Consider the following 23,461-nt stretch of genomic DNA (forward strand, 5'->3'; position numbering starts at 1 on the left):
GGTGGTCTTTGCCCCCCTCCCCCCTTTAATACCACTGACTTGGCTAGGTATGAACTCTGTGCATTTTTATTTTCTGTAGCTGGGCTTTGTTTAAGTGTCATATAGCAGGTTAGCCCTAGAGCCAGCACAAATGGGTCTTTTTTAGATCCCCCAACTCTTTTAGCTGTTCTCCCCTCCCATGGGCTATCTGGGGTTTCCTCCACTTGTTGTAGACCACAATTAAGATTTATAGACTTGGCCATTCTTGGGAAGCAAAGACCTCATCCCCATCAGATTTGGGCATGTCACTTGGGGGACAATACATTCAACCAGAAAGTTCTTACTCAACTGAATTTTCCATGGTCATTTTTGTAGGAAGTTTTCTCCTTTGCTTTTTCTATCTTACTGGCAGTCTGTTTTTTGGAATTTTTTTCTTGTAGAAATAAAAGCCCATTGCCTCTTGGATGGATTTTAGATGGCCCCACATTCAGGTCGGGGTGATACCGTTTTTTCCTAAGATTGTTTAGGTAACCTCAATGTAGGTCCCCTTAAAACCACCTTTAAAAGGGTTTGACTAAGCTTTGGGAGGACAGCAAGGGGGCTGGGCATATAGTTAGTTTGGAAGGGGGGAGGGGAATGCTAAGACACAGCTGGCTATCTGAAGTACAGCAGGTACAGCCAAAACTCTGTGGGGAGGTGAGAGCCCAGAGGAATCTTCCCAAGGAAGTGAATCACCAGCCCAACTCAGAGGGACCAGAGTGCCATGTTGCTGTGTTTGGGAGTCATCCTATTTCTGATATATTACAACAGTGTGGCTTGTCAGGGCCGAGAGGCTCAGGCAGTGGATGAACCCACCTCTATGCTAACAAGCTTAGCAATCAGGCTGTGCAAGGTCTTGGCTAGAGGGAAAAAAATTAAAACTCAGCCTTAGACCTCTTGTCAGACTATGAGGAGAATTATATTTTTGAACTAGTCTACAGTGTGGACAGGAAATGACCTCTTCACCAACTGCTTCTTTAAAAACAAGCAGTGTGCCTCTAGCTATCCAGCTCTCTCTCTCTCTCTCTCTCTCTCTCTCTCTCTCTCTCTCTCACAACTCCCTCTCCCCCTTCTCCCTCCTCCTTTCCTCCTTCCTTTCCTCCCTTCCTCCCTCCCAACCTCCAACCTCCGCTCTCTCCCTCTCTGAGCTCCAGCGCTCCCTCCCCTCCCGCGCTCCCTCCCTCCCTCCCTCCTCGCTCCCTCTCCTCTCTCGCTATAGAGGGCTCCCACAGCACTTCCCAGCCAGTGTGTTCAGCCTGCCTGCCTGCCTGCCTCTGTGTGTGTGTGAGCTTGTGTGCGTGCGTCTACTTTGTACTGTGAAGAACACAGCCCATGTGCTCTGCATGGACGTTCCTGATACTCTGTTAAGCTTGATTTTCGACAAGCAGGCAAGATGTCCAGCACACCACATGACCCCTTCTATTCTTCTCCTTTCGGCCCATTTTATAGGAGACATACACCATACATGGTACAGCCAGAGTACCGAATCTATGAGATGAACAAGAGACTGCAGTCTCGCACAGAGGTAAGTTCTTCAACCTTGACGTGTGTTTGTGGATTTTTTTTTAAAAACTGTGCAAGGGCTTTTCCTGGGGTTCTTGGCTGAATTCTATGGGAAGTGTCCCAGCAGCTACTACCACGTAGGTGGAAATAAGCGCACGAGTTTGAATGCTGGGTTTCCAGGGACAGTAACTCTTGGAGCCAGGGACAGTTTCTGCCGGAATCTTAGAATCTGGAAATAGACAAACCAGCACTTGGTTTACATGCAGGGGTCTCTAGAAATGCAGGTTGTCCAGAACTCTGATGTTTATAGGCTTAGAGATGGTCCTGTTTGTCGAGATAGAAATTGCAAAAGATTTGTGAATGTTTGCATCTCTCTCTGTGTGTCTGTGTAATATAATATATACATATAATTACAGATTCCAGGGGAAGTCTGTTTTGACCTGCACTTACTTTTTCAAAGTGACTACAATTGAGGGAAAAGGGACAAGAGAGGAGCCCTGCCTACTTCTCAGAACTCCCTGGGACACACACACACACACACACACACACACACACACACACACACACACACGTTTGCCTGTTTCTGTGTTAAATTCAGAGACAGGTTGATTAAGACAGTTCTAGGCTTTCTTCTCTCTCTGATGGTTGTGCCTCCCAAAGATTCTACCTTGGGACAGGAGCTGGTTCTCCATTCCAGCCAGCAACAGTTTCAGGCATTTGTGATCTCCTCCTGAGAGAGGGAGACTGAGCCTCCCAGGCAGTGAGCCAGTCCAGGACTTCTTCAGAACTTTCCCGATGCAAAACTCCAGACTTCTTGCTCACAATTTAAATATTTAATTTTTCTCTGGGCTGGTTGAATGGCAAAGCATGCTGCCTTGTGCTCATCTGCCTGTAAGTTGGGACTTGGTGTTGAAGTGTTTATTGTAGGTGTGTCAAAGTCTCTTGAGGAAGTAGAAGTCTCTGGGAATTGAGTTTTCTCTGCAGAGTCCAAACACCCAGAGGAATCATGTCACAGAGGTGTTGGGGGAATAGCTTTGGTAGGTATTTAGATTGAATTTGACTTTTAACTCTGGGAAAGGATTTGAATAAGTTTGTATGATAAAATAAAACACACTTGCTTTGAATTGTCTGCGGAGCCATAGAGAATTCCTGATGTTTAATGTATTGAATAGGGCTAACAAGATGTGACCTGCTTTCTGATTGGCTAACTGCTGGACAAGAGCTTGTGTTTTTTTAAAAGCCTGGTTGTCTTTATCACTGTTATTTTCTTTATATATTAATGCACCATGGATGTTAAATATAATTGCTGGCACTGTAACTCTTTCTAGAAGCCAGAAGCTCCTGAACAGTGTATACTCTTACGTTTAGCATGCCGAGTTCTTGGCAGTAAACAGGATTTGTGTGTGTGTGTGTGTGTGTGTGTGTGTGTGTGTGTGTCTTTAGTGTGTTGCTTTGTATGTGTGTGTTACAGTTTGTATCTTCAATTTCAATTTTTGTAACAGTGTGTTGGAATCTTCAGTCCCTGTCTAAGCTAACTGTTGGCAGAGACTGCTTTCAGAATTGGGAGGATTGAGAATGTCTTACAATTGAGGCACCCAGTAATTGCAATAAAACTTTGATTAAGAAAGAATAACTTGTTGCTAACTATGACTATTTCCAAAAATAAAAATAAAAATTAAAAAAAATTAAAGAGACTGTAGGCCATGATTGCTTAATTCTTGAACACAGGATTTAAAGAGGGCCTGTGTCCAGTTGACTTAGAAAGTTGTTGAGGCCTTGTGGAGGGTGAAGCATGGTATCTATTCTTGGTTCTGAGTGCCTCTGAAACCTTCCACAGTCCCAGTAGCTAGCTTTGAGCTGGAGACCTCCCTTCCACGCTGGTCACCGTACAAATCCCTAAGATGGAAGACGTTTCATGTTTGAGATGTTTGGAAAGTGAGCCATTAGTAGTATGCTTTCCCAAAATGATGCATTAATCTTTCTTGAGAGCTAAACCCAGGAACTTCCAACTTTTGAATTATAGGCTATGACTCTGAAAGATTTTCCTCTTAGTAGAGCTGAAGAACTGAGAAAGGCAAGCTTGCTTTGACAAATCATTGAGTTTTTAATTCATCCTAACAACAATGTACTGCAAACTATTTTTCAGTATGTTCTGGAACTAAACTCCATACATGTACCCTCTTATTAAATCTTTTCAAAGTAATTATCCATAGAATTACATTGACACCTTGTCTCAGTACAATAAATTTGTTTTCCTATCATATAAAAAAGGATAGTAATCATTAATTGCTTCTAATATATATGGCTAAATATTCACATTAAATATTAAAATTCGATAAAAATATGTAGAGAAAAAATAACTTTGCATAAAAAAGCTACAGATAGCTTTACCAATGGTGGTTATTTATAATTCAGTTGTCCTGCAGCTTGAAGAACAGGTTATAGTCACACATACTGCTAGACTGACAATTAAATAGATTGCTGAGTGATCACTTTTCGAATTTAGCCAATACTTACAATCATTAGGGTCTCCTCTCACACTCTGTCTCTTGCCTCTCTCAATCTTATAAGCATGGTACAGTACTATTTTATTAGCTCCTGATCTCTCTCTCTCTCTGTTTTCCTCAACTTTGTATTCTCTTTGGAACATGTACTTAGCACTCTATTAAAGTGGGGGGAAGGAAAAGGAAATGAACTAGTGATAAACTAGTACAGAACCCTGACATTGTTCATTTCCCCCTTGAGTTATTGACCCCAGAATATTGGCCTGTGGACATTTCTTCCAATTAGATCAATGTCCTTCAGACACTGGATAGTACTGATTTAAAGAACACTGGGTTGAGAGTTGATCCCACTTCAAGCTTGCTCCTGTCACTCAGTAACTAGCTGGTGTGGAGTCTGGATTTCCCTGCCATTTCCCTTCAATTTGAAAACTCAAAATGATTTTGCCTTAATCCGAGAAAGTCTTGAAGAAACAGAGTGAAGCCTGCAGATGTTGTGTTCTGTGGGTGATGTTTAGCTCAAACTTACAAAAGGTAGTGAAAGAATCAGCTCTTCCTGTAGAAAACTTGAAAGCCTCAGTCCTGCCAGGCTTGGTATAGCTGGCGCCGGGATAGCAAGCCACTGCAGGACTAAGTAGGTCTTCAATTAACATTTGCTGACTAGCAACCTGGGCTTCCTGGAGACAAAAGAGCGGGTAGAGAGAACTCCAGAACCTTGTCATTGAAATTACAATGACAGCTCTGTATCTGTGAGGGGCCGGGGACCCCCTGAGGAGCTATAGTCGCTGTGGGCGTCTGCCCCTGCAAAGCCTCACCTCATCTCCCCCATGTTTATTCTATTATCATGAGGTCGTTTAGCTCCCTAATCTTTGCGGTCAATCGAAGTTTAAGAAATTGGACCTAACCTCTATGGGAGGGAATGCGAACTCATTACAATTGAAACAACAAGTACTCAAATCTATTTTACCTGTGGATGCCTATGCTAGGAAATAAAATCTCTTGGCCACACTAACACCTTAGATTTGGATAAACATGGGAAGTCCCCGCCCCACCGCTACCCGCCAAGCTGCCTCACTCTAAAACTAAATTAAGAGAAACTTTGAGCTATGTGTCACTGTTTTTCATGAGCAGCAGAGAAAGGGTTACATTTTCTATTTAGCACTCTACCATAAATTGACCCCCATGTCTTTCAAAATCCACTTATTTGAATGGTTACACTGTGCAAATTTCTTTTGGAAGAACACCACTGCAGAGTTATATAGTTTAACATGGTGCAGAGTCTTCAATCAGATAGGACATAAAAAATATCTTCTAAAGACTTCAGGATTTATTCTGTGAAAAGCAACAACAAAAACAAAAACAGCCATTTAAAAAAAATCCTGAATTCTACACTGTGAAAGGAAAATATAAGTGTGCTGTCTGAGGGTCCTAGTGAATATGAATTGGAGTAGAGACTTGGCTAATGTTGGATTATTGCAGAGTGTAAGTCAGTTCATCATGCTGACTTACACAATGCTTTGTTACTGTAGGTAAGTTTTCAATGTCTTGTTCCTTCATTGCCAATGGCCAAAAATGTTTCTATTACAAAGAAGGTGTTTTGAACTCAATTTTTTTTTTCATGTTGTCACTGCATGGATTTTATCCTTGTGTTGTTGTTGTTTTTGTTTTGTTTTTTTGTTTTTTTTAAATCAACATCATACATCCTATTGCAAATGAGAAAACTGTGACTACAATGGAAAGCAGCTCACAGGAGGATTTTATTATAATTATAGTGTTTAGCTTTACAGGATTTAATATGAAAGCTTCCAAATGTTTGAAGACCTTGACATTCAAATCTACTATTTTTCACTCTTCCTCAGCTCAGCTCTAAAACTCCCTAGGGATGGGTGAGAGGGGAGGGGAGTGCGATTTGCCCTCTTTTATTTCAGCTACATTTGTATATACTTAGACACAGGGTTCCAAGTCTCAGAGGACTATGTTTATTCACAGAAAAGCTCAGTACCCTTGATGATTCTGATGGAACCACACGATTAGCTACTTTGGATGGGTAGAAAGAAGAAAACTGTTGAAATACTTGGGTGATCTCTCCCTCTAGGAATTCAGAAGGAAAATTTGCCAGTACCCTGAGCTATATTGTATGAAAGGTTTTCAATGTTCAGTAACAAAAAGGGACTGCCCACGTTTTCTGAAGGAGGTTGGTGAGGGGGTAGAGGAGGGACTGGTATTAGTGAGACCAGCCATTTTGAAAATGTTAAATCAAACCAACAGTGCAGTTTTTAAAATAGGAACTTCCAAACTCCTTATTTTTCAAGCTACCTACATGGCCTCAGAAAACAAACCAGAGGGCTCATGTGCAGTTTCTTCTCCTGAGGGCCCCCACCCCACCATTTTCTTACTACAGGAACTGTTTTTAATTATAAATTGCTGCAAACTAACTATTTGTAGGGAGCCAAGAAGAAGAAGAAGAAGAAGAAGAAGAAGAAGAAGAAAAAATCTTGCAACTCCAGTCAGCACAGATTCTTATCAGTTGAAATCAACACACATTTATGAAGTAGGCTTTAAACATGATGTAGATATTTGAGCACTTTTTTGTTTGTGTTTTCAGAAAGAAATGAACTTAAATTGTGTGGAGAATGCTGCTGTAAGTCTCCTTTATTGCAATCATCCCCATTAACTTATTTTTCAGAAGGAGGACCGAGCACCCCTTTGGGGAGTAAGCAAACAAAATGTAAACCAAACAGCTACATCCCCTTTTTGTGGCTGTGATATTTTCTTTTTCTTCTTTTTTTTTTTTTTATTTGTTTGAACCTAGAGTTTTGTTTTTGTTGTTGTTGATTTTTTATTTTTTTAAGACAGGGTTTTTCTGTGTAGCCTTGACTGTTCTGGAACTCAACTCTGTAGAACCAAGCTGGCCTCAAACTCAGAGATCCAACTGCCTTTGTGTCTGGATGCTAGTATCACCAGCATGCACCATCACCACCTAGCATTATTTTTTCTTTTAATGTAAATCCTGGCAGCATCCATCAGAAAAGAGGCAAATCTGAATACTCAAAATTCAGTTATTCCTTCAAAGAATTCTCGTATTTCATGCAGTGACAATGTCAGGCTCTGGAAACAAAGAGAGGATTGAGACCTTTTCTACCCTTTAGAAGCTTGTGATTGGGGAATGCAAGGAGACTTAGAGATGTACCAGCATTGTGATGCACCATAATGGATTTGTGGGAATGTGTCATGGGTGTCTGTGGGCAGAAAGGGACATCCCGAAAGGATTATTACTGTCATTTGTGGTGTGTTTACCCTGCTGGGGACAGTCCTTGGTGAGGTAGGTGCTAACTGCTATAATTCCCTTAAGAAGTAAACTGGGAAAGATAGGTGTTTAAACTATTTGGGTTAGGTGACCCAGGTGACTGTGCTCAGCTTCAGAGTTCCTTCCTCTCTGCCACAGCACCTCTAGAAAAAAGATCTACCAGCAGGAGTCTCATTTCACCTTCACAAACTTTTTAATGCCAGTGTTTTATCCCAGGATGTGTTGACTTTCAGAGATGTTTTAGGGAGTAGCTACCACATATGACATACATGACTCTGATATGAATTGGTGTAGATTCAACAAGATTCTAGGAAACCATCTGAAAGGTCAGGAATGGAAAATATACCTGCATTATTGGGAAAGACTCTGAATCATGTGCCCTATAGGAGAGTACTTGAGGAATTGTACCAGAAGGGTCTCTGAGACTGTATGACCACTTGATAGTTTTATTATATTTTAAGAAATATCTATCTATCTATCTATCTATCTATCTATCTATCTATCTATCTATCTATCTAAAAATATATCTACTTATCTCTCTAGTGGTTGACAGTTAAGGCTGATATTTGGGTTGTCTTTTTTGTTTGTACATTGTGCTTTTGGGACAATTTCTTAATGTGTAGCTCTGAGTGGCTTGCTGCTCCTCATTATGTAGACCTGGGTTGACCTTGAACTTGGATCTGTTTTCCTGTTTCAGCTTCCTGAGTGCTGGGATTACAGGTATGCCCCACCAGGCCCAACTCTGGGTTAATTTAAACAGTAGCAGAATGAGAAAAGACAGGATTCTAGTTTTGATGGTTTCTCGGTTGGCAAGAGGAGCCAATATATGTATTAGGAGATTAAATTTGAATTCAAATTTGGCATAAAAAGGGCTTCGTTTGCAGATAATCAGTTCTGAATAGGAGAGGAATAAGAGGAACAACTCCTATGTTTGAGTTTCTTTTTATCCTATCCAACCCATTCCAAAACTATAGCCAGTGTGTCTCCTGCTAATGTCTGTAGTTCTCTGAAGGAGAAGAAGTTTCCTTCCCAAGCTTGCAGCCCACTCTGGCCACCACAGAGACCACAGTCTGCAAAGATGTCTGCCCTTAACTAGTGATAAGATGGATCTCCTCCTTTGATCCTCTCCTGTGCCTGGTATGCATTCTTACTGCTTTTCCCTTAAGAGATAAAGAAGAGAGGACCAGGCTGCATAAGTTCCCACAGGAACATCCTAGAATCTTCAGGGGCTAGACTTTCTGGAATTCCCACATTCACACAGGCAGGTAGAGCTCTGTTCTGGCTGTGTATACCTTGGCTGCTCATATCCCCTTAGGGGATCTGCAGCAACAGCCTGCATTTATATTACCCCAGGACATTCCTTCCTTCTCCTTTGAAGTGTCAGCCCTCCAATTTAAAAGAGAAAGCATAGGATTAGAGAGTGGACAGACTCTTCTGAAGACTGGCCTTGTCCTGGTGATGTCATGGTCCCCATGGTCACTTTTATGGAGTCAGATGGCTTCCACTCCAGCATACAATCCCTTCTCCATACAAAGCCCAAGTGGTATATTTGGTGTTTCCCCTCTCACCCAGCAGAGGCTTCTGAGAGCCTACTCCACCTTTAAGACCAACCTCCACATTCCCTTCCTTGCCCAGAGGGCCTGCTCCTTTATCTGTTAATTTGCCCAGTTGCTCAGTGTCTCAACTAAGCCTTTGCCTTTTGCTGGGGACTCAGTCACCACCAGCCTCCTCTAGAGTAACACATCATTAACCGGAAACCTAATTTAGTTTAGAATTCACCAGTGTCCTGGTCTTCTTTACAGGAGATCAATTTTGTATTGTGAATCTGTTGTGAATCTTCTGACTTCTGATTAAAAATAATGTTAGTGATCTTAGAGGTCGTACTTGATATGTCTGTGACTTTCTCCCAATCTCTCAAACAAACAAACAAACAAATGAACAGGAAGGGTGAGAGTCTCAGCACATAGGACCTCTGGTGATTAACTCAGTGTTGCCTGCCCAGAGAGGTGTTCCTCAGTCTCCCTCAAGATGGGGTTATTCCGGCCGCTCTTCCTCTCATATGTCCTCTCCGTTTGCTCACAGGGATCTTTGTAAGTGGATATTTGCTGCTGCTTTGCTTCTGTCTCCTCCTCTTCTTTATCATCTTCAGAGTTTTATTAATTCTTTGGGAATTTCACATAATGTGTTTTGATCATATTTAGCTCCTACTCTCTTCTTAACTCCTCCTACACACACCTCCTCATCCCCTCCCAACTCCTGTTCCCACACTTAACCAAACCAAAACAAAACAAAATCCTATCAAATTTGTCCTGACTTTATACTCCTGGGTATGAGGTTATCCAATGGATTGGTCCATCTATAGGGATGCTGGGGTCTTCCTTGTGTCCTCAATTTTTGCTTGTCGTGAAGAGTATAAGAAGCTCTATGAGGGCAGAGACATAGTTGTCCTGTTTAGTCATCTTGCCCATCCCCACTGCATGTGGGTGACATGTTGATGAAGGAAATTACATTGTTTTGCTACTGTTTAGGGTGACTCAGCATTTGCCCATAATCTTATACAATTCGGTTGCCTGCAGTTCCAGTTGGAGGCAATTCTGTGAGGCCTGTCAACCAGGGAGATATCCCTGCCTGTAGTACATGACCATCCGAGAAAAGAGATCCATCTCTGTGAGCCTGGGTGGTTTGAATCTGTTGTGAATCTTCTGACTTCTGATTAAAAATAAAGTTAGTGATCCTAGAGGTCGTACTTGATATGTCTGTGACTTTCTCCCAATCTCGCCCTCCCCTTCTCTTACTCACTCTTTCTTCCTCACTTCCATCTTCCCTCCTCTTCCTGTACCCTCTCTCCCTTTTCCACTCTCTCCCCCTCCTTTCCCCATCTCCCCTCTTTCTATCTCCTTTTCTCTTCCTCTCTCAGGATCTGTCTAAGGCCCATAGAGATTGCATTTCCTACACCATTTTGCATTTGTAGAACTTTCTTCAAGGGCCACCTAAGAACTTACCTGAAGTGATTTGCACAATAGAAAATAAGGATAATCACATTAGTTTATGGTGTTGTGGTCTATAGTAACACTATATTTGCTAATATATATATGGTGTGTGTTTAGTGGGGATGCTTATCCCAGTTGTATTGGTGTTCAGCATTTGTGTATATGTGCAACTTATGGTGAGGGCAGCATAATAGATCCTCACCTAACTTCATGAACAGAACTTATGGGGACATTTCCCCACTGTGTGTTTCTGGTGCCCTCTATGTATGTAATTTTTCTCTTAGGGCTCTTCCTGGTTGCATAGCAATGATGACACAGTAACCATATACTGTCATGTGATGAAGTCATGAAGAGTGATGGCTGGATAAGGTGCCCATATCTCCCCCGAGCCCCAGATTGTGATTATCCCTTACAATAGCAATGGCTAAGTATTAAATGTTATATGAGATCATGTGCACTCCATCCCATTGGGGTTGGGGTTCGCTTCATCTAAGAACTCACTGAAGACAACTGAGCATTGATGTGATCCTCTTCACCACTGCCTATGTGGGGATGTCTAAGCAGCAATGCCAATAGAGGGCTGGGGAGCACAGCTCTGCTGGCCTTTAAGGACCATTTCTTCTAAACAGGAACACCTCCCAATATGGAGCCTATGCTGGCTACTCAAGGGAGCTAGGTCAGTACTAGGTGTCCAGAAGCATCCTTGTGTGTCTAGAATGATAATCGCCTTCCCACTAAAACATGGTCACTCTTGGGCTAGTCTGTCACACAGTAGATGCGCACACAGTAATTCAGGGATGCACCAAACTGCTCTGTGCAGTTTCCCTCTGGACAGAGGGATCATGTTAGCTGTACTCATGGCACCTGTTCCTGCTTTCCTTTAAATCACAGCATTGTGCTGATCTGTCCCCCAGATTTCACAGTGGAGTCTTCGAAACTGTTTATAGTGAAGTCTACATGACATATATTTTCCAATACTTCATTCATCAGGCACTTGTGATTTTTTATTAAGAGTTCTATGTTAATAAATAAGTGTTATCATACTCTCTGGAGATATATATTGCATAGTTAGAGTATGTCATATTATTTGTAGATTACATTCTTTCTGTCTCTCTCGGTCTCTCTGTCTCTGTCTCTCCCTCTTCTCTGTCTCTCCCTCTTGCTTGCTCCCTCTCTAGAGGGGACAGAGCTTGTTAAATTTTCCTTCCCAATGTAGGTCACTTATTAGGACTCATGAGGATTGTATCGTGACACTGAAAAGTTGTATAGACAAGCAAAAGCTAAACTGAAAAACCAAGTAGACCACTTGGCAGCACACACAAGAAAGCATCCATTCTTCTGCCTTCCCATCTTAACCATGATTAACTTGCAGTTGGCTGATATTTCTCACTTAGAACTGGAGTGAAGCAATTGTGCATATTACCTGCATTTAAAGGCTCTGATTTGGCAAAATCTATTGTTTTCAAGTTAGTGGATCTTGGGCCTTCTGAACTGGAATAGATGTTAGAGGTTGTCTACTCCCAAGTTTCTGATTCTGAAGTGCAGAGTCCAGATATAGGTAGGGTTTCCCTGACTGTTTTGAGGTCAACTGTAAAGCCCTATCAGATTTTGTAAGACCTAGCCCTAGAAGCTAGAATTGTCCTGCACTGAGCCTCTTGCCAGTCCCCTGTGTGTCCTGGGGTCTCATAAAAACCTGGACTCATCAAGCTTCTTTTCTCTCTTTTTAGCTTTCCAAACACCTGAAAAGTAGTTTTGCTCCATGATATGAAGCTGTTGTTGCTAAAACATGGACAAATAAGTCTCTATGTTTTAATCTAAGATTATTTTCTTTGCCAATTTATTTTAAATGTCATTGCATGCACTTTCAAATATGTACTTTTAGATTTGAAAAGCATCCATACATTGTCATTGTAAAGTATTTGTAAAATACAACTGTGATGAAATAGTAAATAAATATCCTTTTTAATTTTACCATGCAAAGATTGCTGTTAACATTTTGGCTGTTGGATTTAAAGCATCTATACATAGTCATACATATACAGTTTTACTTGCTTGTGAACACATTTGAGCATTCTTTTCTTTTTTAACTTTTGTGTTAGATGTTTTGAGGATTTGTGTATATATACCGATGAATTTGTAATACACATGCCCGTGGAGTTCAGAGGACAAATGGAGGCAGCCAGCTCTCTTTCCACTATGTGGATCATGGGGATCGAACTCAGGCTGTCAAGCTTGCTATCAGGCATGTTTACCTACTGAGCCATCTCACAGGCCATGAGTATCTTTTTGAATCCAACTCTTTTAGCTAAAACAATGAACATTTTACCTTGTCTTTAAACTTCTAAGATGTACTTCTAGTTGTCTGAATTATTCAGGCTTCTGTTTATTGTGTTTTATAATTAAAAACACAGGGACACGTGTACACACACACACACACACACACACACACACACACACACACAATTATTTGGTCCATTTTACTGTAGTTTGTATTCAATTAGTTTGATATTCATAGCAATCAGCATTCTCCCCAGCAATACGAAGGAATGCAAGTGTAAAGGAATTAGCTGGAAGCTGTGATTTCCAGTACCATTTAATGCTAGCCAGAAACCCTGAACCAAACTCAGGGCTTTGGTCCTTTTTAAGGCTGACTTCCCCTCCCCATTTGTGGATGGATGTTATTCCCCACCCCCTGCACTTCTTTCTTTTGTATTATTTCTAAGTGAAGAGGCAGACAGCCTCACACAAAGGTTTGTAAATCAAAAGACTTTCTCACAATTCATTGGAAAGAGGGTGCTGAAATTAATGTTAAGAGTCAGTGTTGATCTAGAACTGGCTAGTCTGGGTGTAGTGCATTAATTTATGATTCTGTTTGAAGGACATCTTTTTGATTCAAGGGGAAAGAGTTGCCTCCAAATTGGGCTATGTCATGAGGTGTATGCAGTGCTGTTTTATTGTCCTCACAGGATCGAAGGGATCCTTGGGGTCAGGTACTAGCTTATTCATGCTCCTGTTCCTCCCCACAGCAATTGATATTGGCTGTGTCCAATGCCAGCCATTTTTTAAAGGCACATTTCACAGAGGCTACCATTTTGTAATTAGTTTCTGAATTATCACTGTTTTCCTGTAGGCAATATGTATGCTGTAAAGCAGCCCAATGCTTTGTGTAGCTACGACAAGGAAATGGTCAGTTGTATCACACCTACCATGGCGTTTGCATTAAGTACTTAACTTCGGAAGCCATGCCAATTTATTTCTTTGTTTAGTGGTTGCACAATCTAAGGTGAGTTAATGTAACCTCTCTTTGTTGTGATTGTCCTCGTGGGTAATAGTTGGTGATGGTAGAACTATGCCTCCAGGTTATGAGGACTGTCTGAGATAATTTTTACAAAGTATTTAGCACAACTCTTGTATCACAAAGAACATTAGCTACACTTACTGCGGTTTTCCACTTGATAGATACGCTACATGTTTTCGGTGTGCTGTTCCTGGGCCAGAGATGGAGAGGACAGCATTCCTGTTTCATGGGAACTTAGCAGGGACACAGAAATTGTTTATCAAGAAGGAAGTTCTTGAAGGACGCATGGGAATTTGCCAATTCAGAAAGGATGTTTCAAAGGGTGCCTAAGGTAGAAGGAACAGCAAATGCAAGCAAATTGACCTTGAAAGGTGGGCTGTTGAAAGTGGTAAGAACTGATTCTGGGTAGAAAGGAAGGGTAGAGTTGGCATGCCCACCCAGGGCTGTTGCTGCTCTTTAGGCTTTAGAAATGATAAGATGGGCTTCACTAGTGTAAGTACGAGCAGAGCTCTGGCACTCTGACTTCCCTCCGCTGTGACTTGGTTTTCACTTCTGTAAAAGGGGCTATCAGTCATCTCCACTCGACAGGGTTGTTTTAGGACATTGCAGGAGAAAAGACCTTTTGGTCTTTCAGCCAAACCCTGGCACATAATATGAAATCATTCAGCACTGGTTTCTGCTATTGGACAAAGGGAATAAATGAAGGTGTGTGGGGTCCAGAGAGAAACAATTTGCTCTGCCTTCACTCAAGGTCACTGCGGTTTCTTGTGGAAAAAGGACTCCTGTCTGTCTTGTCTCTTCGCTCAGAGGAGGGCTTTGGTGGATGGAGAGATGCACAAAAGAAAAATTCTACACATTTGCTGGCTGACTGTGCTATTTTTAGCCTTGTGTGTCTGAGGCAAAGGATAAATTTTCATGGTATTTTTTTTAAGATACAAAATTACTGTTGGCCATGGTTATATAATTTGTCTCAATTTGTCTTTGTGTACCACCAAGGTCCTCACTGTGGGGAAAGGAACTTCCAGCAGCTATTTTGAAGATGAGGTCCAGACTCTCTAGCCCTGCTTCTTCTTCCTTATGGTAGAATTGGGGGAGAGAAATAAGCAGGACTTGATATGAATTCTGGGGACACTTCCTCAGCTGGTAGCCAGAGTGATCCAAGGACCCTGTAGTGATATGACACTGAGTCAAGGGAGGAGATAAATGTAGCAAGCTGAGCCCAGCCACACTCAGGGGATGTACTTGAATGCCTGTGGTTCACTCTCCATGAGAAGAACAGTCTTAGTGTTGAGTGGAATAATGTAGGCCAGGCTCAGTCTTGGTGATGTCTACTCCCTCCTTACAGGATCTGCCTTGTAAATTGCAGACTCGCAGCCTTTGGTTCACTTGGCGATTGTCTTGAAGCTGTCTCATCCCTTCCTCTGCTTCTTAACCTAAGCTGGTGGTGGCCTTGGAAAGGCCTTTCCCTTTCCTTTGCCTGTTTCCTCCTCTGATGTCCCTGGATTAGACCTGATAGAGACTCCAAGGTTCTCGCTTCCACCCTGGAGTCTATGATGGCACTGAGTTTGGTTTCTGCTTTGAATTTGCTACATTGAATATGACATCAAGGTCCACAGCATGCCTTCAAGTTCCTCAGGGCCTCCTCTGCCTGTTTTTCTCCCACCTTCTTGGGTGAGAGCATCGTGCTGAGTCACAGTATGTGGAGGCTTGCTTTTCTGCTCAAACTGGCTGGAGCCGGAAGACCAAGTGCACCATGCACATTGTCTTAGAACCTGGGACTAGAGGGAAGCCCAGAGATTGCTTTTTCCTGTCATCATGGAAGCAGTACAAATGCACAGTGGTCTACAGTTATGTAGTTCAGGGGGTACTCTGGACATCAGATTTTTCAGAGAGGTTAAAATTCATCTGAACTAGGCCTGGAAAATAAGCTTGAGTAGTGTTAGTTTATTCTGCAAAGACTGTTAATGTCTGTTGGCTAAGTGCATTAAACTGCTTTGAAATGATCTCTTATGTGTGCTGTTTTAGACACTGCTTGCTGGGAGGGTGATTTAAACCTATTTTTCCTGGACTCACAACTTTGCATTTGTCTGTTGAAAAATACAGTATTTGAAACAAATAAACATGAAAATATAGTTTATTATATTTCCAGGCATTTGTCTGAAAGAAAAATATGTCAAGCGGTTTATAGTTAGAAACTGAAATCTCTACTTTAGTTCACGCCATTGAATTGATCAGGAACTCAACCCTATATAATATTACCCACTCTCTGGAGACTTCATTGAAGGGATACCAGATACTTGGCGTATAATGAGAGGATGGGGGTGGGTGGGCAAAGAGTGAATGGGGAATGGTTTCTAGCCCCAATTCTACATTTCCTGTGATTTTTTTCTTTTCTTTTTTCTTTTTCTTTTCTTTTCTTTTTATGGAGGCAGGAGGAAGGCAGAGAAGAAAGGACTCTGCTGTTAGTTTTATTATGGCTTTGGTTTTAAAACCATTTAAGAAGTAGCAGTCTCAGTGGCACCCTGTGGTGTCTGGGATTGAACTACACTGGTTTATTCATTCATCAGTAGCTGCTGTGTTTTCTTTACTATGTGCTCAAGGATGAAGGACCACAGGGAAGGCCTGTCCTCAGGATGCTCTCAGCCTAGGAGGGAAGGCAGCTAGCTATGATGAAGGGCCAGGAGGTGTTTGCTGAAGCAGCAAGGCTAAGTGTTCAGTAAGGATTGGGCTACCGAGACATGAAAAAACACACTCATCTGAAATTCCTTTTCATGTCATCAATTGTGATCTAAATATGTAATCTAGGATACTGGTTACTTGCTGATGATGCTGTATATCTGATGATGTTTACAGTAATGGAGCTCCTTAAGCAGCTACAAGGAGGGAGGTAGAGGCAGGAAGCATCAATGTCCTAGTCATGGCTATAACCAGATTCCTTAACCCATTGGAATCTAAACCTGAAATGAGGGAGAGGAAAAGGGTTTTCCTCTAAGTCTGCTTGAAAGCTAAGATGTTTCAAAATTAATCCCTTTTATTTACCTGTCCATGAGAAATTGTCTGTGAATAGGGAGAAAATTTAATCCTTAACAAGACGTTGACCATAGCCCATAGTGATTTTATGAAATTTCCAGGTTATTACATAGTGAATTAAAAAAAAAATCCAAACCCCTCTCCCATGCCTGTGGTGTGTAGCTAGATGACGCTGAGAGAACTCCTGGAAAAAGGAGATTGTCCAAAGCTTTGAATGGCTAGGAGTCTATAAAACTGAGGCAGGGGATTAACCAAGAAAAACACAAGGACAATGACAATGATTTGTTGAGTACCAGCTATGTGCCCAGTCCTGTGCCCAGGTGCTGTTGCATTGTTGACTCTAATTGAACCATATGCCTTAGATGAACCATACCTCTCAGACCATAAAAACAAGGCCAAAAGAGACTGTGCCATCATGCCAGGGCTTCAGAGCCAGCAAGATCTTCTGCTCCATGGCCTGATCCAGACTGCCCAAGACCAGAGAAGAACCTTAGGGCTCAACTCCATTATCTTCTAGGTCAGTGGTTCTCAACCTTCCTAATGCTGCAGCCTTTTGATATAGTTCTTCATGTTGTGGTGACCCCTAACCACAAAATTATTTTCATTGCTACTTCATAACTATAATTTTGTTACTGTTATGAGTCACATTGCAAGTACCTGTGTTTTCTAATGGTCTTAGGCAACCCCTGTGAAAGGGTTATTCAGTCCCCCAAGGGGTCTTGATCCACAGATTGAGAACCACTGTTCTAGACAGTGCCACCTTCATAGATGAAGAAATTGAAGCCTGAAGAGATTGAATGTTTCCCAGGGGCTCTCATCCTCCACTAGGAGCCCACCACATAAACCTTGAGAATTCCACAGTAAGAGCCACATCTCTATGTATTTCTTGAGCTCAAGGACTGTATCTGTGTTATTAACACAGAATCCACGGTTAGGGGCCCAAATAGCCAATCTAGAATATTCTAGATGGAATGATGACTACCAGTGGAAAAACAGACTCTGATGTTTAAAGACAGTGGGAACTCAATGTTGTCCTTCATGCAAATAGGCCCAATGTCTGTCTTCCATGTAAGACAGAGAGATCCATCTGTCTGAGTTCTGTGAAGAGCTCCCTGAGAGTGAGCCAGCAGCCTTTCTGTGTGTGGGACTTATGATTGCTCCCCTGTTCTTCCTGGCCAGCTTTAGCTCTTTTGATTTCATAGAGAGTTCTAGATTTCAGCCCCTTTCACCTATCACCTTGGGCTGCTGTCATTCATAGTACAGAAACTATCCAGTGGTGCAGGAGACTGCTTGTTATTTAATTCAGTAACTCAGTAACACAGGACCTGGAGTCTAACTGGTGCTCATCACATTTTGTTTGAAATCATGAAGGCTTCGAAGGGTGGTGGCATCTTTTGTCACTAGAATTTAGGGCATATAGGAAGGAATTGGGATCCTGTGCCATGGAGATTGATGGAAATAGTTCTAGAAGGATTGTAGGATTTAGAATTGCTGGGAAGAAAAGCACATTGGCCATAGGGAACAGAGGCCCAAGATGCCACTGGACATACTGGTCTGCGTAAGGTTTAGTGGTGTTTGGCTGGCTTACAGACACAAAGATTACTCTGTGCTTGAAGGTGCTTGCATTGAAGGTGGCCCATGCTTGGGCTCTGTGTGATCCAGTCTTCTACTGCTAGAACAAAGTGTCTGAGATAAATATAAAAGGCTCATTGGGTTCCTTGTTTAGAAGTCTTAGTCTGAGGTCAGGAGGACCCATTTCTTTAAGACTTCTGGTTGTGTTCTGGAAGGCAACAATCAGAAACATGTGGGGTGAGCAGCTTGCTTCATGGCAGGGTAGCAAAGGAGGAAAAGGAAGGGGTCAGGGTCCTGTGATCCCGTTCAAAGATACATGGCCAATGACCCCAAAGCCTCTCATTAAGCCCTGTGTCCTACAGGCCCTGTCTCCAAATAGCATCCTCCTGGGGCCAAGCCCATACATGGGAGTTGTAGATATAGTCACATTTAAAATTTTGCCTGTATCATGTCCAGAGACTGCAGTGTGCATGGAACTTTGTGCAGGTGTTAACAAGGCTCCAAGTTTCTAGGAAAATGCCCTTCTCTTTACTAGGACTCTTAGTGGTCAATGGGATAAACACTGAAAAAGAGTTTAGAAGCTATGGGGTTACATAGTTGTAGGATAGCTGGCCAGAGAGCCCAGGCATGGAGTACCATGGCAGCAGTACCTTTAAGCATAGAATACTCTTCACATCTGTAGACTCCCATGTACAGAGGCCAGCCAAACACCACTAAACATGTCCCAGACATGTGTGTCCAGTGACATCTTGAGCGTTTTTTCTCTCCAGCTAGCATGCTCTTCTTCTCAATAAATCTAGATCTTCTACAGATGTGAAGTTGTATAAAGAAACAATTAGGACTGATAGGATGCACAGTAGGGAAAGCCCTTCCCAGGCAAGCCTGATGACTTGGGGTCAGCCTCTGGAAGCCACATGAAAAGCCAAAACTGGTGGCATGCATCTACAATCCTAGCAGCCCTTGGTGGGATAAGAGGAAGAGACAGGAGAATTGCCTGGATGCTTCCTGGCCAACTACTCTAGGGTACACAGGATGAAAAAAAAAATAAAACAAAAAACCCCAAAAAACAAACAAACAAACAAACAAACAAAACAACAACAACAACAACAAAAACCATGGAGGGGGAATGATTCTGCCTCTACAAAGGGTTGGGGGAGAGAAAGACAACTGGAAGTTGTCCTCTGGCCTCCACCAGCATGCACACACATGGATGCCCAGACTAACCAAATAACAAATAAACATACTTTATAAAAGGAACACATAAGACTTACGCAGACAAATGTGACATAAGGTATGAAGGTGGCATTCTGAAAGAGAAGTGGCGAGTGTTAAGGTCCTCTGGCAGGAGGTCCAGCCATCTCTATCTAGTTCCGACAGCAAAGATGATCTGCAGGAAGCAATGAGAAGCTGAAGATGTGGTTGGGGTCAGGCCATGTTTGACTGGACAGGCAGGGCTATGGGTTCAGATAGTTATTTTTCTTGAATTCTATGGTATGGATATATGTCCTCCTTTTGTTGGAGGTTTGAAGGAGGGTTCACAATTGGAATACCACTTTATACATATTTCTCTGGCTGCTATATAAAGAATTGTTTGGCAGAATTTAAGAGCAGATGAAGAAAGTCAAGTTGGAAAAAGATGTTAGCTTGCCCTGGTAGAGATGACAGCGAGCTCAATAGGCAATGGACTGGCCATGGAGGGTGTTGGAGAGTGTATATTCAAACATTGCTGGGTTAAGGAAAGAAGATGTTTTCTAGGTTTCATGACCATCTGTTCTTGTTAGCAACATGTGCCAGTGACTTCAAGCCTCAAGCAGCCTTTGGTTTAATCATGGACACTCCACCTACTTCCCAGGATCTGCTTGACATGGCTGTAAACAGCACACCAGAAGGCCCACCCACTCTTAAACTCCTGGATCCTCCCTGCCTCTGCTGAGCTACCTGATGCATTGTTACTCATCCCCTTGCTCTTCCTTGTTCCGGCTTTGCTTTACCTTAGATGACATCTTCATCATGTATCAGTGTGTTCAACATGTTTTCTTGTTTTTGTAAAACAAAGATAAAGTGTTCACTCTCTTGGCCCTTTTTGGAGACTCATTATTTCTCCTGAGTTATTAGTGGTCCTGTTCTCTGGTGCCTCTTGTTGTTGAAAAGCTCTCATGATTCTCTTAAGCCCACTGCCACTTTGTTAGCTGGTCTTGCTTTCCTCTAGTCGTCTTAAGTGTGGCATTAGAGTTTTCTTTCATCCACTATCCTCATCTTCAGATATAATAGTAGATACTTGACTATTCCAAGATTGCTAAGCAGTGCCTGGCACAATGGAGAGACTCAACAAATGTTCAGTAAATGTCTTCCTCTTGTTAGATGCCTAGACTTTTATATTATCACTTAGAATGTTCTTATGTATGTTTTTGTTTTCTACATCCTCGTATGTATGCAAGGGGTTATCTGAATCAGGGCTCTTCACAAAAGACTCCCCAAATCACTGATTTTTTTTAATGGATCTATAATGGTGACACACATTTTTATCTTTGCAAATCAGTTTAGGAAGCTCTTAATGATGTAGCTTCTTTTAATAAGTAGCCGAATGAGGACCAGCAAGATGGCTCAGCAAGTAAAGGCACTTGTTACTAAACCCATGAACTGATTTCGATTCCTAAGGCCAACAGTGTGGAAGGAGAGGGCTGATTCCCATAAGTTGTCCTCTGCCTTCCATAAGTATGTCAAGGTATGTGCTCCCCTTCTCCATAGAAAGTAAAATAACTTAAAAGAAATATCTGCAACAAATGTTGGCAGATAACTTTAGACGGTTTGCACACTGGGTCTCTCCCAATTTCTGTACCTCAGTAAGCCCAGAATAGAAAAGAGTTTATGACAGTTTCAGTGACTGTGTGTTTATCTCATGCACAGGAAGCTGTGCTAGAGTCTAAAGATGCAAAGACAACTGGACCCAGGAATGAAGATGTGGAAGAGGTTGATTTGCAAGGAGCCACCAAAAGCTCAGCAGAAAGCCCAGGGATCACTCTGGGTTGGAAGTAGTCCCCAAAGTGTGGCCTTGTGCTTTCTTTCATCTGTGTCTGGCTTGTTTCTCTTACCAGGTTCTTGTTAAATATAAAGGGAAACAACAGTGTTGAAGGTATTTTGAATGAATATAAGCACTCTACTATTTCCACACTAAGAAACAGTCACTGACTCAATGGCTAAAAAAGCTGATACAATGGATAGAATGTTCATTTAATGAAAGGAGCTTTCTGAGGATCGATAGAAATAGTTGTTTCTGGAAATAGTCTGTTGTTTGCTGATTACCATTAGTTAGGATCGGTCTAATGCTTTTCCCTCTAATATACCTAGAGATTTGTGATGGAATTAGCTATGCAAATTGAATTCTTAAAAAAAGCTCTACAAACCTGTATGTTATATTTATAAACTTTACATTGTACTAAAGTCAGCAAATGTCACAGAATTAAAATCAGTAAATGCAAAAGTGGAGGTTTCCATAGCAACTGTAACTAGCCCATATTGCATGTAAAATGGAATGTACATTAGGATTTACATTTAATCGTCTATTAGTAAGGGGGGGGGAAATGTCCCATATAGAACAGATGCAATGTGGATTTGATAGCATGGCTTTACCAACATTTTATCTTTTAAACTTTAGGTTTCATCTTCCAAAACTCCTGTGTATATTCAAAGTTTAGACTTCTTCAAGGAAGATGAAGTAGGGCAAACATTAGGAACAGTGTTAGGGCGGAAGCATCTATCCCCAGACTTCTGTTCAGTACTACACCACTGTCATGTTAGTTCACAGTCACCTTGATAGATTTTGGGGAACAACGTAGACCCAGATGCTAATAGTTTATGAAATTCACACTTAGAGTACATAAGAGCCATGTCAGTGTGGGCAGCATAGTCCCTTTATCAAAACATTCAGTCCATAAAAAATGTGGTACTGAAAGGTGATTTGGGGACACTGTGTTGCTTGTGCAAGGAACCATAGCAGGATTGGAGTCCCAGATGTGGGTCAGAGCCCTGGTCCACTAATGTTGTGCCTCTGGTGTCCCTGTTGAGGTTTTGTGTCTTGTACAGATGTATCTGTTGCCTGAGACTGAAGGGTCTAAGAACCTACCCTGGTTTCTTAGAATCAACAGACTAGGAGATGAAGAGGAGGATGTTGAGCCTCCTTCAGACCTTCTGAATCAGAGAGTTTAGAGCAAAGCCAAGTAATAGCAAAGAATATTAAAGTATGCGAGGACAAAAAAAAAAAAGAAGAAATTAGGACTGATTTTACTTTAAATTATTAAAAAAAAAATCAATCAACCACATTTTTGCATGAATCTCTATGGGAACAGTGGCTTTAATGTGCTGTATGCTGTTTTCATGGGGGCAAGCATCATTTTAAGGGCTCTGATTTTGACTTGTCATGCCTGGGAAGGCCAGTCCTGCCTGTTTGCTGGCTCCTTAGAGCCCCCCTCACTTCTGGTGCAGGCTTCTGAGTCATCCATGGCAATACTGTTCTTCCTCCGCTGGTTCAGTCCATATCAGATGACTGTATATAGAGCTTCTGCAATTGGACAGAATTTTCCATTATAAAATTGGAAAAAATTCTGCTAGTGACTAAATATATGATTCATGCAAAAATTTGGTTGATTTTTAAAAATAATTTAAAGTGAAGTCAACCCTAAGTTCTTTTTTTTTTTTTTTTTTTTTTTTGTCCTCACAGACTTTAATATTCTTTGCTATTACTTGGCTTCACTCTAAACTCTCTGATTCAGAAGGTCTGCAGGAGGCTCTCAGACCTGCTTATGATTTAGTAACTGTGACAATTAAAATTGGTCTGATGTCAATCAATTAATTTTATAGAGTATTAGGAACAGAGTGACATTATCTGGTTACACATAGATCAACATGCTGATAGGCCAGAAGCTATGTCCTGATCACTACCCCATAAGTGAACTGTATTTCATGAGCTCCTGATAGTAAGTCTTTCCACATCATCTTCAGCTGTTCTACGCTTGGCCCACTTCCTTTTCCAGTGGCTATTTGCTGGCAAATTTAAAAGCAATTGCTTTCTGGTCCATAGCTTTCATTGTTTATTTTTGCCTGTCTGGTATCCATGGTGGTCTGTCTCACCAGCTTGCTTTTGGTTGTTCTTGATACCTTTTCTTACCACATAGGATTTTTGCTTCAGACTCTGAAAGAACTATTTTAGACTTAGCTAGACACATTTGTTTGTTTGTTTGTTTGT

General features: G+C 41.7%; 1 protein-coding gene across 11 annotated transcripts in view; it reads left to right on the forward strand.

Moving 5' to 3' along the window:
• The first annotated feature begins 1,170 nt into the window (after positions 1–1,170).
• The window catches only part of Ldb2 (LIM domain binding 2), a 345,603-nt gene continuing 323,312 nt past the window's right edge, over positions 1,171–23,461 (forward strand). For 6 of the 11 annotated variants that reach the window (XM_036201312.1, XM_036201318.1, XM_036201308.1 and 3 more), the window contains exon 1: positions 1,171–1,543. In XM_036201312.1, coding sequence (XP_036057205.1) covers positions 1,412–1,543 — 132 coding nt within the window. In that variant the 5' untranslated portion in view covers positions 1,171–1,411. The remainder of the gene's footprint in view (positions 1,544–23,461) is intronic. The other 5 variants (XM_036201309.1, XM_036201317.1, XM_036201315.1 and 2 more) reach the window with 1 other exon arrangement.

This window comes from Onychomys torridus, chromosome 10 (genome assembly GCF_903995425.1).
Source record: "Onychomys torridus chromosome 10, mOncTor1.1, whole genome shotgun sequence".
Taxonomy (NCBI): Eukaryota; Metazoa; Chordata; class Mammalia; order Rodentia; family Cricetidae; genus Onychomys; species Onychomys torridus.